The following is a 14,929-nucleotide window of genomic DNA, read 5'->3' as shown; positions in this document are numbered from 1 at the left end:
AGGGGAGAGGGCGAAGGGAAACAAGGCTTTAATTCCCCGAGCAGCCGGCTCACCTACCTTCTCTCCCACCCTGCAGATGAGTGACTCGAGCCTCTCCTCAATTTCCGACGGCTCGGACGTCCTCCGCCTCTTGTGGGGCTGTCCTGCTCCAACAACACAGCGAGCACAGCGTTACCGACGCCGCAGAAACCCTGCCGCTCCTCCATCCCGCCCAATCCACCCTCCCTGTCGGGCCACCTCGAGGGGGACGCGGGGCTCACCATCGCTGTCGTCGCTGTGCCGCCGCCGCGACATGGCAAGGAGCGGCGGAGAGGAGCAGTCGGGAGGAGCGGTGTCGAGCTGTGAGGAGCGCTGCGGAGCTCCGGGAAGCACTGGGCCGAGACACCTCGCGCGGGCCGAGCAAGCGCGCTGCTTCCCCGCCCGCGGCCGCGCTATTTCCGGGGCGGGTATAGCCTGTCCCGCCCACTTCCCGGAGGAACCCGAGCCTTTCCGGGGCAGGGACGAAGAGAGAAGGAGGAGGAGAGCGAGCGCTTCCCGGTGGAGCGGCGGAGATGGTGCCGGGCGAGGCGACGCTGCCCGGGCCGGGCTCGCCGCGGGGCAGCGCCGAGGGGGCCGCGGCGGGCAGGAAGGAGCGCGCGGCCGCCCGCAGGAAGGTGGGTCGGTGCCGGGCGCGGGGCCGCGCCGGGCCTGGGCCGGGCAGCGCTGTAACCTCGGTAACGCGGACGCTTACGGTGTGTTCCAGGCCTTTTCCCTGTTCGTCAAAGCCAAGGAGGTGCCGGCCGCGTCGCGGTGTCCCGGTGGCGGAGAGGGCGTGCGGTGGCGGTGCTGCCGGCAGGCGTTCGAGGAGCTGCCCGGCATCCACAGGCACGTGGCTCTGCACCACTCCGGAGACGTCGGGCGGCAGGCGGGGCTCGGTGCGGGGCCAGCAGAGGCCGCAGGCAGCCCCGCGGGCGGCCCGGCCCCGGCGGGCAGCACGGCCCGGCTGAGCGGGCACTCTTGGAGCAGCCCGGAGATCTCCTGGGCGCTCCCGGACACGAGCCATGTCAGCCATGGTGATCTGACGAGGTAAGGCAGCTCCTCGCCGCACTGAAGCTCCGGGACTGGGGTATTTGGCTTTACATGATTGTCTGTCAATGGTACTTATGAGAAGTAGTTCTTAAGCCACACTTCTAAGGTATAGGAGGAGTCTTCCCCAGTATTCTAGATTTTCAGATTCTTTGGGTAGCCTTTATATAAACAGTTAGATCCCTTGCAGTTTTTAATCGTGGTTTCAACTATCATCCTGTACTGTCAAAGCAGGTCTGTAGAGGTGTTGCTTGACAGCTTGGATCTGTAAGGAAGGACCACAACAGAGAAGGGCAGAACAGCAGCATATGCTCTGCACGGGTTCCTTTCTGCTGTTCGTTCAGGTTCCTGAAGGGCTCATTTAGTTATGAAGAAGGTTCACAAAAACACTTCTGACTGTGACAGAGTTCAGTTTGTGCTGCACAGAATGTGGGAATGTGCAATCTCACAAAAAACTTAGGCTTTTTAAATTTAGACAGCTCAAGAGTTTTCAAGTGACATTTTGGTAAAGTGAGCCAAATGGCTTGCTTGTTCGCAAAAAAGCCAGCAATTCTTGTGTTCTATGTGTGGGGAGAGCATATGGTAGGCCACTGGAAGTGAGAGTACAAAGTTCACTTTGTAACTAGTCCTGAGGATTAGAAGTGTGGGAGCTTTTTTTGGTTAACATCCCTTCTATTTGAAATAAATAAAACCCAGTACTGCTAATCCCTCTAAAGTTTGTTTGAGGTTTTTTTTTCTCTGCACATTTGCCAAAAGAAAATTGTCTGCTTTTTGAATGGTCACTGCTAATAGTATAATTTTGTTCTTTCTTAACATTCTTTTTCTATTTGCTTACCTTTGCCATGCTGTGGACAGCCACGTGGGAGATGTACTTCTCTATTACTGTTACTGTGAGGTGAGGGATCCAGAGAAACTCTGTGCTTGGCAAAAGGCTTTGTGTCAGCATCTACATCTCACTGGCAAGGTAAGGTTTGAAGCAATGGTTCTATTCTTAAGGAAAAAGGCCCACATCTTTATTTACTGCGGAATGATGGGTTATATGGAGAACCACGTGTGTTTTGCACCAGAAGGTGCTAGTCTGTTATGATCCCATTAAGAGAGGCACTCTGACTTGGTAAGGTATCTTTTAGAATTCTGTTTAAGAGCTATCACAACAAAGAAAAGAATTTACAGTTAATCTTAAATCCTTTTTAATGCAGGGAACCTGGGTTGTGTGGCATTGAGTGAGCTTCACAGGCAGCACACTGTGCAGACCCTGTCCTTGCAAGGGTTACCCCATTTCCATCAGTTTTACACATGGAAACAGGAAAATGAGTCTTTTTATCACTCCTGCAGTCAACCAGAAAGGATATTCATATGAGAAATTCGTGATGCATTTTTCTATATAGGCAAGGTGATTTAATCACCGGTGTCAGCAGAGAGCTGTGTGCAGGTGTCTCAGTTAGCATTAGCAGGCTGGGTGTATCCTGTGGCTGAAGGGCACATGCAGCACAACGCAACCTGAGGGCCAAGCTGGAGGGATAACATGGGTCTGGGCCTGCTTCATGCACTGGTCACCTATACCCTCCCTCTTCAGTGCACATTGGGCTTCCATGCAGAGTGGCTACACCAAGCTGTAAGCCATACTGTTGGGAATTAGGTGAGAGCAGCCAACACCTTAGACCACACCATAATGTAGCAGTTCTCTTTCCTGCACAGTCTGTTATCTTCATTCCTGGCAGGCTAGACTAACAACATGAGTTGCTTGTGTAGCTGGCCTCTGGATGCTGTGGGAGAAGGTGAATTTTAGTCTCATAAAGGTGATGTTCCTAGGCTATCTGTGGGGAGAAGGAGGGCAATGTGGAGCAGGAGGCTCCTTTTATCTGTGACTTGACTTCTTAAATAGCTTCTTGCTCTCTGCAAGTGGTACATCAACACAGGCCTGGGGGTGAAGTGTTGTCATAGATGCACTTCTTTTTCTGCTCAGCTGTCTTCCCTGGTAGCTGGTGTTTTGCTTGAGTTTCTTTTATTTTTTTTCCCGTCTCATTGCCAAGACAGATACAGCATTTACCTTCCCAATCAGTTGGTTTTTTCCTTGCTTCTTATATTCAGTCTTTCCCCCTTCCCCCCACCCCCATGTCAGAGCTTTTGTTCATTTGTCAGTGCTGGAGATAAAATGACTCATCCAAAAAATTAATATTAGATACGATGTTATGCATATTCACATTTTCTTTTTTAGCTGTGTGAGTCATGCAGCACAAGCCTATTGTTCTTTCTGAGGCAACTTCCAGTGGGAATTCTAATGCTGACTGCAGGATTTGCAGACAGCAATTTCTCTGTTTATACAGCGTTTCTCTGCTTATTGAATGGATTTCTCTGACTGTCCTGGTGGGATTATTTTAAAATGGCTGAGAAATGGTTACTGGATTGTTGAGGGTTTTTTTCCTGTTTATGTTCAACTTCAGACTAACCATATTTTCCTTCCTTATTCAGTAGTCTCTTTTCTGAACATACTCCTGTGCCTGCCCTTTGTCACCCAGTCATATTTTTGCCAATTTCACTGTGATCTCTTGCTGTAACTAAGGCTCAGCCTCATCTTCTCCTCTTGCCTTCTAGGTACGAGTTGCTTCAGAAGGGATTAATGGGACAGTTGGTGGAAGCAAAGTAGCTACCAGTCTTTACATTAAAGTTATGCTTTCCCAGCCTCTGTTCAAAAACATTTTGTGTCAAGAGGATTTCAAGGTATGAAAAAAAATTACATAGATATTGTTAATGCAAGTACTTTAATTTTCAAGAAATAAGTAGATTCCTTCTTGACAGCATTACTTCTACTGTAGCAGTTCTGCTCCCCTACCACTTAGACCTAAGTTGGTGGATCTTAACTGTACTGAAAATCTTTGCTCGTTTTTACCAGAATTGGGAGTTTCCACGGGCAATGATAGTCACTGCTACAAGCTTTGTCAGCTATGGGTGCAGCTGCAAAGCCCCCAAATACAGGTGAGTGAGGGAGTGTGCCTAAGCCCCACCATTCTGCAACAAGCACTTACTGCAGACTGAGCAGGCATCATGACATACACTTAGCCCAGCAAAGTGTTTGCACACTGTCCTCTTCACCCTGCTTTGACTGGAAGCAGTACTACTGGTTTAGGTTCATGCAGGTTTTGGTGTCCATATATGTGCATTGTCAGTTCCATGGATTGGATATCTTCCAGAGAAAACACATGGGGACTGTCAAGAGGTTTCTTCCTACTCCACTTAGTGCCTGGCTGGAGCGTACCTACTGATTGGTGTTGTCACATGATGAGGGCAACAGTGGCTGGTGCACTGTATGGCATTCTGGTAGGCTTTGGCTACCAACTGCTGTAAGTTCTGGTTTCTCTGCAAGGAAGGAAAGCTGCTGCTTAAGCAGCAGCTCTTCTTCACACAGTTTTATTTGCAGGGAGTGCTATTATTTTTTCATAAGCAACTAGATCAAAGGAACTTGCAAAACTCAAATTCCATGCTGAGGTGCAGTGATGATTCAGTCTTAGTTTTATAAGTGTCTGTTATGCTTGGCTGAATTTCAAGAGTAGTTGTGTTAGTTCCAGTCATATGTAGATACAAAAAAAAAAACACAAAAAAAAACCAAAAAAACCAAAAAAAAAAACAAACAAAAAAAAAAAAAACCAAACAAAAAAAAAACAAAAAACACAACAAAAAAAAAAAAAAAAAAAAAAAAAAAAAAAAAAAAAAAACAAAAAAAAAAAAAAAAAAACCAAAAACAGGGATGGAATTTTAACCTTGACCTTGGCAAAACCTTCAACCTTGCATGATCTCTCTGGGCATCAGTGTTCATGCATTAGTGGAATATAGTGTTTGCTGTCTCACAGTTCCTCCTGAATGTTGTATGCCCAAGTGAGTGAGCTTTCAGGTTGCTGTGCCATGAAGACATGGGATAGAGGAGTGAGAACCGTGCTTGGGGCTATCAACATATCCAGTGGCCACTACAGTTCCTGCAGCCTGATTTCCATAATAGTTGGAACACTGCTGCACAGCACTGCACTTTTCTTTGAGTGTTTATATACTTGATGATGCCTAAGCCATGTTTGAGGCTCAGCCCTGCAGAAATTCTCACTCCCTGTAGGCTGCAGTGGGGGTGCCTAACAAAAAAAGGGCTTACCAGGACTTCCGAAGGGGAAATCCCACGATTCAGTTTGAGGGGAAGGGGAGGTGCCAGCCTCCAGTTTTAACAAATCTTGTGCCTGGCTGACCTCCCATACATCTCTGTCACACGCATGAACACTGCAGTTCCTATGACACACGTCACGACTGGAGGCAGAGCTGTGCTTGTGTCCAGTGCCAAAGGGATGCAGAGAACTGCAGGGCCTACATGTGGCAACATGATCCACTACTGGAGGACATTATTTAACATTCCTGTCAAGATCAGCATGCTTTTGTAGGGGCCTCAACTTGCTCACTATAAGTGCTAGTAACATATTGCTGAGGTTTGGTATGTATCCCTGCACTTCCAACCAAATGCTGTCTGTCTCACCTGCAGTCATTGGGCCTAAGAACACCTGTCTTCCAGGTTGTATTAGGGGTCCACTGCCTAAACTTCAGGATTTAGAGTGTGGAGTTCAGCAGGAAAGGCATTTCTTTACCTCAGCCACAAAGATATTTTCATATTCTAATGATCTGTAGAATTAAAGTGAGTGGGTAATTTTAATTTTGACATCAGGCGAATTTTGGTGAATTGTTTTTTTATGTTTGATTTCCTAGAGCAGCGCAGGAGGAGCTCAGTGTTTCCCAGACCTTAGAGTTGGGGTATTCAAAGAAATTGTACCTATGGGCATTGATCCAAAGATAGTGTCTTATAAGGAAACTGGTAAGTTTATGAAAATGAAAATGAAAAATAAAGCCTCTCACCCAAGTGAGAGGTGAGTGAAGAGTAAAATCCTTCATCAAAAATGATTCCCTTTGCACAATGGCCAGGACACAGGAGAAATAGATACAGAAATTGATATCTTACTGGTAGTCAAAAGCTACTGGTGCAGAGAATTTGCTGGCCTAGATTTTGGCTAGCCAAGTGTATAGCTGCCTCAGAAAACTTCAGAATTAACTTCAGGTTTTGTGGAAGAGTTCAGATGACATGGAGCCTTGTTGTGGGGTAGGGACTGCTGACTTGGCTTCACTTGTTTTGGAGCCAACAGCCATGCTCCTGCCTTTTGCACTAAGCAGATCCAAGTTCTGCATGAACTCCATCTGACTGCATTTGTTTTGTGCTAACTGTAGCTGCTTAGTGTGGATTACACCTGATAAGGTGTTCCTGGCTGTGGATTTGCTTTAAGGATGCTTACATAGGTGGTAAGCAGGAGCACAGCAAATAGCAATTAACAGAGCAGCTTTGGGCTTTTTTTTCCACCAAGAGGTTTTGTTGGTGCCGAACTTCTACAGCATCTTTTTGTGAATTTGGAAGAGGATTATTTTTTGTTCCCATTTTTTGGTAGTTTGTGGGCTGTATGTTTGGTTATTTCTTTTCTTTTTTGCCCTTTTTCCTCCTCTTTTGTAGCATTTTATGGAGATAATTCCTATTGCTCTGGCAGGTTACTTGTAGGGATAGTTTTTAATAAAGTAAAGGATATTGCTGGTGGAGCTTTTTAGTTTTTCAGTAGATTAAGAGTCCTAAGCCCTGAAAATTGAGAGACTTTATGTAAATTGAAGTTGTACTGAAAGTAATACATGCTTATGGAAATTTTCTATTGTTATCAAGAAGAGGTTAATTTAAAAAGTTGTATTTCTACACCTCCAAGTTTAATGATGTGAGCAAAGAGAAGTGGCACATGTGACTCCCTCTTCTACAGCTGTAAGAGTAGCCAAGGGGATGCAACAAAGATCATAGAGATAAGTCTGTCTGCTGCTTCTTCCATCGTATGGAAGAGAGCTGTATTTTCTTTCATTTGCTAGTAGAAAGCCAAACATGGATAATCTGATTGAGTTGGGATGAAATGTCTGTGAACAATCACAAAAAAGTTTTGTTTGGAAATCTGAGGAGAATCTGGAACACTCATGTATCTCATTCATGACATTGTTTCATAGCTCTGCTTCTCACTTTTCTCGCTTTTCTTTCTTCCCCCTCCCTTTTTTTTTTTTTCTCCCTTGTTTATTTGTTTGTTTGTTTTGTTTTGTTTTGTTAAAGGAATCCATTTATCCCCTCAGGAATTTCATAGAGAAGTAGAACAGTATTTGTCTCAGGCCACTCAAGGACAAAGCGATACCATCTTGCTGGACTGTAGGAACTTCTATGAAAGTAAAATAGTAAGTGCTGCTTGCCTGCTTCTTTGCAGGTGCTGGGGTGAAGTATTTACGATTGTAAGGGTGTAACCTTATTGTTAGAAGGGATTACATACTCCAGATTGACTATAATGTGTACAGAGTGCAGTTTAGTAATGAATATTAGACACAAGCAGCAGAGGACCTGCCCAGCAACTCAGGATGGAGCCTGCCCGGGCAAATGCTTATACAGTGTGGGGCAGTTAGAAAATAAAGAGGTCCAAACAACATGAGCATGAATGTTCGAAGCAGCATAATTTGTAGGGATGTTTTTTAGCAATTTTTGTCTTGTCCCATCTGTCAAAAAGAAAGGGGCATCCTGCTGTCACAACTACCACCCCTCATGCACTATTGTGGTTTGTCCTCTCTCTGACAGTTCGGCTTAGCTCTCTCTTCTTTCCATGAGGAGACTTGCTGTGTCCAGAATCCTCCTACAGATTTTAACATATGTTTTGATGCATAAATGCAGCTGAGGAGCTGCCTAAAACAGCTGCAGTGAGCTGAATATTCCAGCCCAAAGGTTTGTTACTTCCTCTAGTTTGAGGCACAGACCGTACCAGTAACAGTACTTGTAACCAGTTGTGTGGCCATTTGTTGTAATTGCAGGGACATTTCCAGGGCTGTCTGGCTCCAGATATCAGGAAGTTCAGCTATTTTCCAAGCTACGTAGATGAAAACCTGGAGCTTTTTAAAGACAAGCGTGTCCTAATGTACTGCACAGGAGGGATTCGTTGTGAAAGAGGCTCTGCTTACCTCAGGAGCAAGGTAAGATGTCATTTTGAGGGCACAAGTGTCTGGGAGTTGAGACTGCTTTAAGGGCACCTATCTTTTTCTTGCTGGTGAATTCTTAGCATGCACAAACTGCAGAATGCTCAGGTGGGGAAATAAATGCCTCTGAAATGTGCTTGTCTCACACTGTCTGTCAAAGACCTGGTAGTTGAGTGTGGCTCAGTATGACCTGTGTGGACTAGTTTCACAGCAGTGAAAATAATTACATGACCCATTTACTGAGAAGAGATATTTGTAGGACTGTTTTAGGAGGGCTTGAAAATACTCTGCAGTGTTTCAACAGACTGCCTAGGTTATGCTCTGTGGTCATTACTGCACATCTTGACATCTTGAGCATCTCACAGCGGTGAAAATTAGCCAGTCAATGCTTTCCCCAGAACTAAATCCAGCACAGTGCATTGTTCTAATTGTGTTCTGAGATTTCCATCCCACTCTTCTCCTGGATCCTTCTCTCAAGGATCAAGGGAACAGAACACAAAAGTTCAATAGAGATTTAAACCTTGGGGTTCTTTTTTCCACTGTATCAATGTGAACCCTGCAAAATTCTGCTTCTACTAACTCTTAACTAAACAAATACTGAATAACAAGCAGCAGTTCATGGAGATGCAAAAGCATTTGATCTGTGATGCAGCAAACCTTCCTCAGGTGAGGAGGTTACCAGCTTCTTTTGAATGTAACATTAAATAAAGTTGGGTTCATTCCAACAAGCCAGCATTGTGGAGCTGCCCAGTAGTCCCTGGTGGCACTGCCTAGAGTTGTGGCTGCACATGGTGCCATCTGATTGTCACTGAGAGGCTGCTGCTTTTCACTGACCCCTGGCATTTACAGCATTTGCTTTGGGAACTCTGGCACACCACCACTGCTGTGGTCTCCTTCAGCTTTTCTGCTAATATGCTTTAAACAGGCAGTGTGCAGAGAGGTTTACCAGCTAAAAGGTGGAATTCACAAGTACCTAGAAGAGTTTCCAGATGGATTCTACAGGGGGAAGCTGTTTGTATTTGATGATCGTTACGCCATTTGTTCCAATGAAGATATCATCTCAGGTAGGACTAGATAATGTAAGTGCAGAAGACTGGGAAGCTATTGCAATCATTTCCAGAGGTGTGCAGGATAGGGACAGCCAAACTGGCCTGCGTAATTCTTCCTCATACATGGTTTGATCTTGTAGTGCTGTCATTTCTCATGATGACTATCAACACTATATGTAAACATGTACATGTGCTTTAACATTTTAAACAGAAATGAGAGGAAAGGGGATCACTAACAAGAGTTCACTAAAACTGGAGCAGTAGAAGGAAGTATCCCCTGCAGAACAGCTCTGTTACGAGCCATCTGCACCTATGGAGACATATGTCCAGCACTACAGCTGTTGTTACCACCTGGTTGCCCACAGTGCTGAACAGACTGTGGTTGGCCAAGTGACCAAAGTCTTAAATAGTTCTCCTGCTACCAGCAGTCCTCTGCTCCAGCAGTCTCACAGAATATCAAAAAAGACTTCCAGGTATTGGGAGAGTAGTGGCACTATGCTCTGCAGCACTTTGTTATTTTCATGCTTAAGAAATTCTATATACAATGGAATTTCAGGGGCCTCTAGCTGAAATTTTTAAGAACATTGTCTGATCTTCTGGCTGGGATTGCTCTTCAATTACTGCAGATTAAGTAATCTCCTATTTTGCTATCAGTTGCCAGATAAAAGTAGCTGGAATTTGGCTCTAGCCCTTTTTTTAAAGAAACAGTGCTGTTTTTTACTCTGATTTGTTAGCTTTTCAAGAACCTCCCATTTCTCCTCTGCATTTACTCTATACATCTTGAAGGGGCCTGACTTGGTATGGAAACAGAACATACTCTGGATACATCACAGCCATCCCTACAGAAGTTTGAAGGGGAAGTGCTGTGATATGCACCTTCTTGGTACAGCTAAAACTGGGCTGTAGCTTTCAGTTAAAGAGTTAAAACCCATAATGGTCTGGAAGTACTCTACCAGGACTGCAAATGTCTGCACAAGCCATTGTTTGTAGATAGAAGGAAATTCCATGTCATCCCCTTCCTCAGCAGGTGACATTCCTGCATTCTGGCTTAGTTGCCACCTGCATGTCCTCCTTCTTCTCTTGTCAGTAAGAATCTCTGTATCTGTCTATTCAGAACTAGAGAAAGCACTAGTGAGCTACTCTCCTCTTTTCCAGAGGGAAAACTGTCTTAAGTATGTCAAAAAATATGTTCTAAAATGAACTAGATTCTAGAAGATCAAGCTAAACAGGAATTAAAAACCTGCAAGACAATAGCCATTAAAATGAGAGCTGGCAGCCCCATGGTGCCTTGGCAAGCTTTCTGCAAGGGAACAGCCAGAGCAGTATGGGTGTTAACTTTTTCTTTTCCTCCTCCCTCCAGCATGCAGATACTGTGGGGTGCTGTGGGACCAGTATAAATTTTGTTCCAGTCAGCACTGCCGGCAGCTTGTCCTGACATGTCCAGGTTGTTGCAACAAAGGTCTTACAGCTTGCTGTCCTGTTTGTCAAGAGAAGGAGCTCAAGGTGACTTCAAGGGCTTCAGGACAGATACTTAAGGAAGAATGTGAGTGTACAAGGAGACGGCCAAGGGTACCAATTGAACATGTCTCACCAAGGATGCTGGACACAGGAAAAGATTAAGCTGTTTAATTTGTTAATCTGGCATGTGCTCATGTAAAGGGCTTCTGTAATCAGATCTCTATCTGTTAATCAGTTAGGTTTGGAAATTATGAAAATATGTTGGCTTGCAAAGTCATGTTCATATGCTGCCTTTAGACATAGAATGCCCGGAAAACCATTACTTGCCTGTAAATTACCAGAGTGCCCGATCCATCACCAGCACTACAGGATTCCTCTCTCTGGGTACAGTCTTGTAGTGTGGCCTTTACCATGGGGATTTTGAAGCAGAGTATCTGCAATGTCACAGAGCTGCTCACAATTCTAAAGAAACTGAAGGAATTCAAGAACAATTCCATTTTTTTCTTCCTGCATGGAGATCAACCTGTCTGACCTCTCCAAGGATCATGCATCTGCTTCAATAGCTTGTAGTAAGGTGTGCAAACAGCAGATTTATTAATTTGGTGTGGGTATGTGACCAGTTATATCCTGAAGATATATTCCACATGCTCACTATCAACCTGCATCTTGCTTTATAGCAGTGAGAAGCAAGGCAAAGTTATCTGAAATTACTGGCTTAACTCTCCTGTAAAACTGGCTGAAGGCAGCATAAGGAGCTGGAGCAAAGTCCTAGAGATACTGTTTGCCTAGCCATACTTATGCGACCTGTAGGATGAAAGCAACCCCAACCTTCTTTCCAGTGCTCAGTCTCCCTGGGAACTGTTTTTTCCCCTCAGCTTGTCAGTGTATGAAATAGGCAGGGCTCAGCTCTCCTTGCACAAAAAGTGACAGCTTGAAGCATGTTGAAACAAGCACACAAAGAGGGGAGCACAGAGACTGTCAAAATACCAGCATCATGGCACTGGAAGTGATGTGTGTGTGCATAAGTGTCAGCAACAGCTATGAGGAGACTGCAAGATCCTTTATCCAAGTTAAATAATTCAAGTTCTGGGAAGCATTTGTGCTTTTTAAACATGAGTTGAGTTTTTAAAAAGCTGCAAGATGTTTATGCAATTTCCAGCACTTGTTAGTGGCGAAATTGTCTTTGAAGGGACCTACAGCAGATGAGCTTAAAATACTGCTCTATGTGCTGTATTGTGTGCCTGATGGTATAGAATGTACAGAAAGGATTTACAAATAGTGTGGAAGATGTGTCTTGACTGAAAAATGTCTTTGAAATTTACTGGGAACTAAACAGTAAGTCATTAGGACATCAGAGTCAGTAGGTTTGGGGTTTTTTACTGGAAAATGGTTTTAAAAGCAAGGAAATAGTGACAGGGCTATGTTATTTTCATATAGATTGTACCTTTCTCCCATGGTGCTATTAATTCAGCAAGGCCTCATTGTTGGCTTGACTAGGAAATTAAATACACGGGCATTGGTTCCATTAAAGCCATGACAAACGTTTCTTCTTGCTTCCAATATTGCTACCATGAAATCAATGGTTCACCAGCCATCCTCACAACAATTCCATTAATGAGGAAAAACCCTGGAGCTTAGGCGTATTTTCTTTGGGAATCTTTCTATTTAGTAGTAAATCTGTGAACAACCCATCCTTGAGAAGAAATTAGAAAATTCCCATCAGTAGACACCTTCAGCAGGAGTCTGAGCACTGCCAGTGTCTCCCTGGCTTCCCAGTCCCTGCTGGCTGGTTAACCTCTATGGTTTTAAGGACTGGAGTTTTTGTGAAGAAACATGCAAGCTCTATTTGCGGGTCTGGTCTAAAGCACTGATGGGGAGTGCCCCATGATCTGTCTTAGGCTAAAAAGAACATAATTTTGTAACTCAGTCTATCAGCAGGTCTGGAACACTGTAATAAATTTGTAATGCTGTTTCTGTATCACTTATCAGTACAGGATGGCAACAACTATATTTTATATGTAAATTTATGAAACATCTATGATAAATAATCTTTAGTGCTTCCATTATAATTTTTAAGTACTGCACAACACAAATACACTTCACATACTATGCTGGACATGCTTAATTCTGCAGAGATAAACACTGAAACTAGCTAGTCTGCCAATAGTAGACCTGGCTACAAGGTACAATTCTCCTGAGAGCTCCTTGCAGCTGAAGATTCTACCTCAAAGGCAGAGGGGAGCCATGATCCTCTTCTGATCCTTGCTGCACTAGGTAAGGGAGGAGAAGGACTTGAGATGTACAGATGGGAGTTCCAAAAAGCCATGTTCTCTCTGCTGCAGAGAGCAGAGAAGGGGATAAGAGACCATTTTAGCCTGCTTCTTGCAAGTTAGCCCATAAGGGGCTGTCTGTCCTGTTTTCTGCATTTATTTTGTCACATTAATACAAACAAGGACATGCCATGTGAAAAGCTATGTGGTGGCATCCAGGCATCTCAGTGGTAATACCTGAAAGAAGGCACATGTGCTTCAGGAGAGGGAAGAGTTTTCAGCACGATTGGCAGTGACTGCCAGATGCTTCAGTCACCAGATGGCTTTTCCTGGGGAGCTGCTGGGCCACATTTGCAAACAGGCATACATTTGCTCCTAAGCATCACCATTTTGTAGCTCCATTGCTGCACAGCTTATAGCCTTTCACCACACAGCCTGATGCCTCAGCACTGCCTGTCTCTGCTGCACCACCCTCAGCTGTCAGATGTGTCCTGCAGCAAAACAGCTCTGTGAGGATCAGCCAAGGACCCTGGGATGATCCTGACAGCTTAAGATCCTTTGGGCTGCAAGGTTAATGTGGATGCTGCTACAGTGAAACAGTTATTATATTTTTTTTGTTAAGGGCTGTAGTAGTACCTGTGTGGTAGTGCTCCCTGGTCTGCAGATGAATATCCTTGCATGTCTGTGCTTCTTAGTACCACCAGGGCTTTCTAGGATAATATTCATTTATGTTCTGAAACCAAGGGAAGAGCTGAGCCTGTGTCATGCAAATCCAAGTAGGTGGCTCAGCTGAAAGTGTGTGGCTCTAATTTGATGATTTAGTTGGTAATTTCAAAGTCTTGACAGTGCACATAGAAGGAAGTACTTTTTTAAGTCTGCCAGGTTTTTTAATTTTCATATGTTTTCCAAGTATTTTTATTCCACATTCATTTTCTGATACAGAACTTGCACAGTGAAGGAAGCAAGCTATGGTGAAGCATTTCATATGACACCACAGGCACATTTATTAAGATTTGGAGAGCAGCAAGTATGTTTCCCACATTGCTGAATAGTGTTCCTCTGCTTCACTGGTCAGAGCTAAATCATCACTGGTGTTTGGGCACAAGTTCTAGAGAAATCTCTGTGACTTGTCACATATCTGTGACAATGTATGTAAAAGGCTGAAAAACTTCACTCTTTTACAGACATTTAAAGGCAGATTTCTAGCAAGAGAGATTTTCTACCATGTGCCATCTGCCCAAGTTGAAGGTTTCAGTACAGCAATGCTTCTTCCATGGAGACTTCTGAGACTGAGCAGGATCCCACCCACATTAACAGTGGGAGTTCTGGATGTGCTGGGTCCAGTCTACTATAGGTCTGGGAGATCCACAAGCCTATGGGAAATTCTTCCCAGGCTGGATGATGAGTGTACACTGATAAAAAGCTGTGAGACTGTATGTAGTGTAAGTTCAGATTTGGGGTGTTTCACTTCACAGCTTTTTTAGGGCACAACATTTATTCTTGCATTTATGTGGACATAAGGGACAGCAGTAAGAGAAATAATTCGTAGTGGAACAAAATTTAGTTACAATGGACATGGTCACAAAACAGCAAAGGGAGAGAATTTGACCTATCTTCAGTGGACAAATGCTTTTAACATTAGGAAACTGAAAGGAGTGGGGAGTAGAAGAGAAGGTTCTCATTTGCCAATTAGTTTGGCCATCTCTGGGGATTAGGGTTTGCATCACATCTCTAAGAATGACTGTTTTCTTCACACGTGCATGGGATTGAAGGCTATTGACCCATCTAAAACACTTGATTTTTGAGACTGTTTCATATTTGGTGGCCTTAAATTCCATTTAATCGGGGGTGGAGATCAGATTTTTGGTAAGAAATACTGGGATGCCTTTGATGTAGCATCTCAAATGATTCAGCAAATGTTGGCAAAAAATTGTGACTCGCAGTTATTGAAATTAGCCACGTTTCCAGATGTTAGAAGTGCTTGTTACACTAGTTACTCCTCTGTAGTTACTTGAGATCAACTTTGAAAAA

At 44.1% G+C, this 14,929-nt stretch overlaps 2 protein-coding genes across 2 annotated transcripts in view; one reads left to right on the top strand and one right to left on the bottom strand.

The window, feature by feature from the left end:
• Positions 1–588, bottom strand: part of NCBP1 (nuclear cap binding protein subunit 1) — a 30,321-nt gene extending 29,733 nt beyond the window's left edge. The window contains exons 1-2 of the mRNA XM_053931810.1: positions 261–588; positions 58–143 (exon numbers count right to left, since the gene is read on the bottom strand). Of these exons, the coding sequence (XP_053787785.1) occupies positions 58–143; positions 261–294 (120 nt within the window). The 5' untranslated portion in view covers positions 295–588. The remainder of the gene's footprint in view (positions 1–57; positions 144–260) is intronic.
• Positions 547–12,173, top strand: TSTD2 (thiosulfate sulfurtransferase like domain containing 2). Its single transcript, XM_053931811.1, has 9 exons — positions 547–653; positions 743–1,065; positions 1,921–2,029; positions 3,661–3,786; positions 5,803–5,908; positions 7,220–7,338; positions 7,960–8,118; positions 9,047–9,185; positions 10,531–12,173. Exons 1-9 carry the CDS (start codon positions 552–554, stop codon positions 10,788–10,790), a joined length of 1,443 nt encoding a protein of 480 aa, XP_053787786.1. The 5' UTR covers positions 547–551; the 3' UTR covers positions 10,791–12,173.
• The last annotated feature ends 2,756 nt before the right edge of the window (positions 12,174–14,929 follow it).

Source organism: Vidua chalybeata, chromosome Z, assembly GCF_026979565.1.
Source record: "Vidua chalybeata isolate OUT-0048 chromosome Z, bVidCha1 merged haplotype, whole genome shotgun sequence".
NCBI lineage: Eukaryota > Metazoa > Chordata > Aves > Passeriformes > Viduidae > Vidua > Vidua chalybeata.
This window is presented reverse-complemented; position numbering and strand designations above follow the sequence as displayed.

Bases quoted from the DNA above. Each gene is read 5' to 3' on its own strand.
- TSTD2 (XM_053931811.1), top strand. From the start codon at position 552: ATGGTGCCGGGCGAGGCGACGCTGCCCGGGCCGGGCTCGCCGCGGGGC. The intron at 1,066-1,920 runs GTAAGGCAGCTC...TGCTGTGGACAG, and splicing joins AGCCATGGTGATCTGACGAG to CCACGTGGGAGATGTACTTC. The intron at 9,186-10,530 runs GTAGGACTAGAT...TCCTCCCTCCAG, and splicing joins CAATGAAGATATCATCTCAG to CATGCAGATACTGTGGGGTG.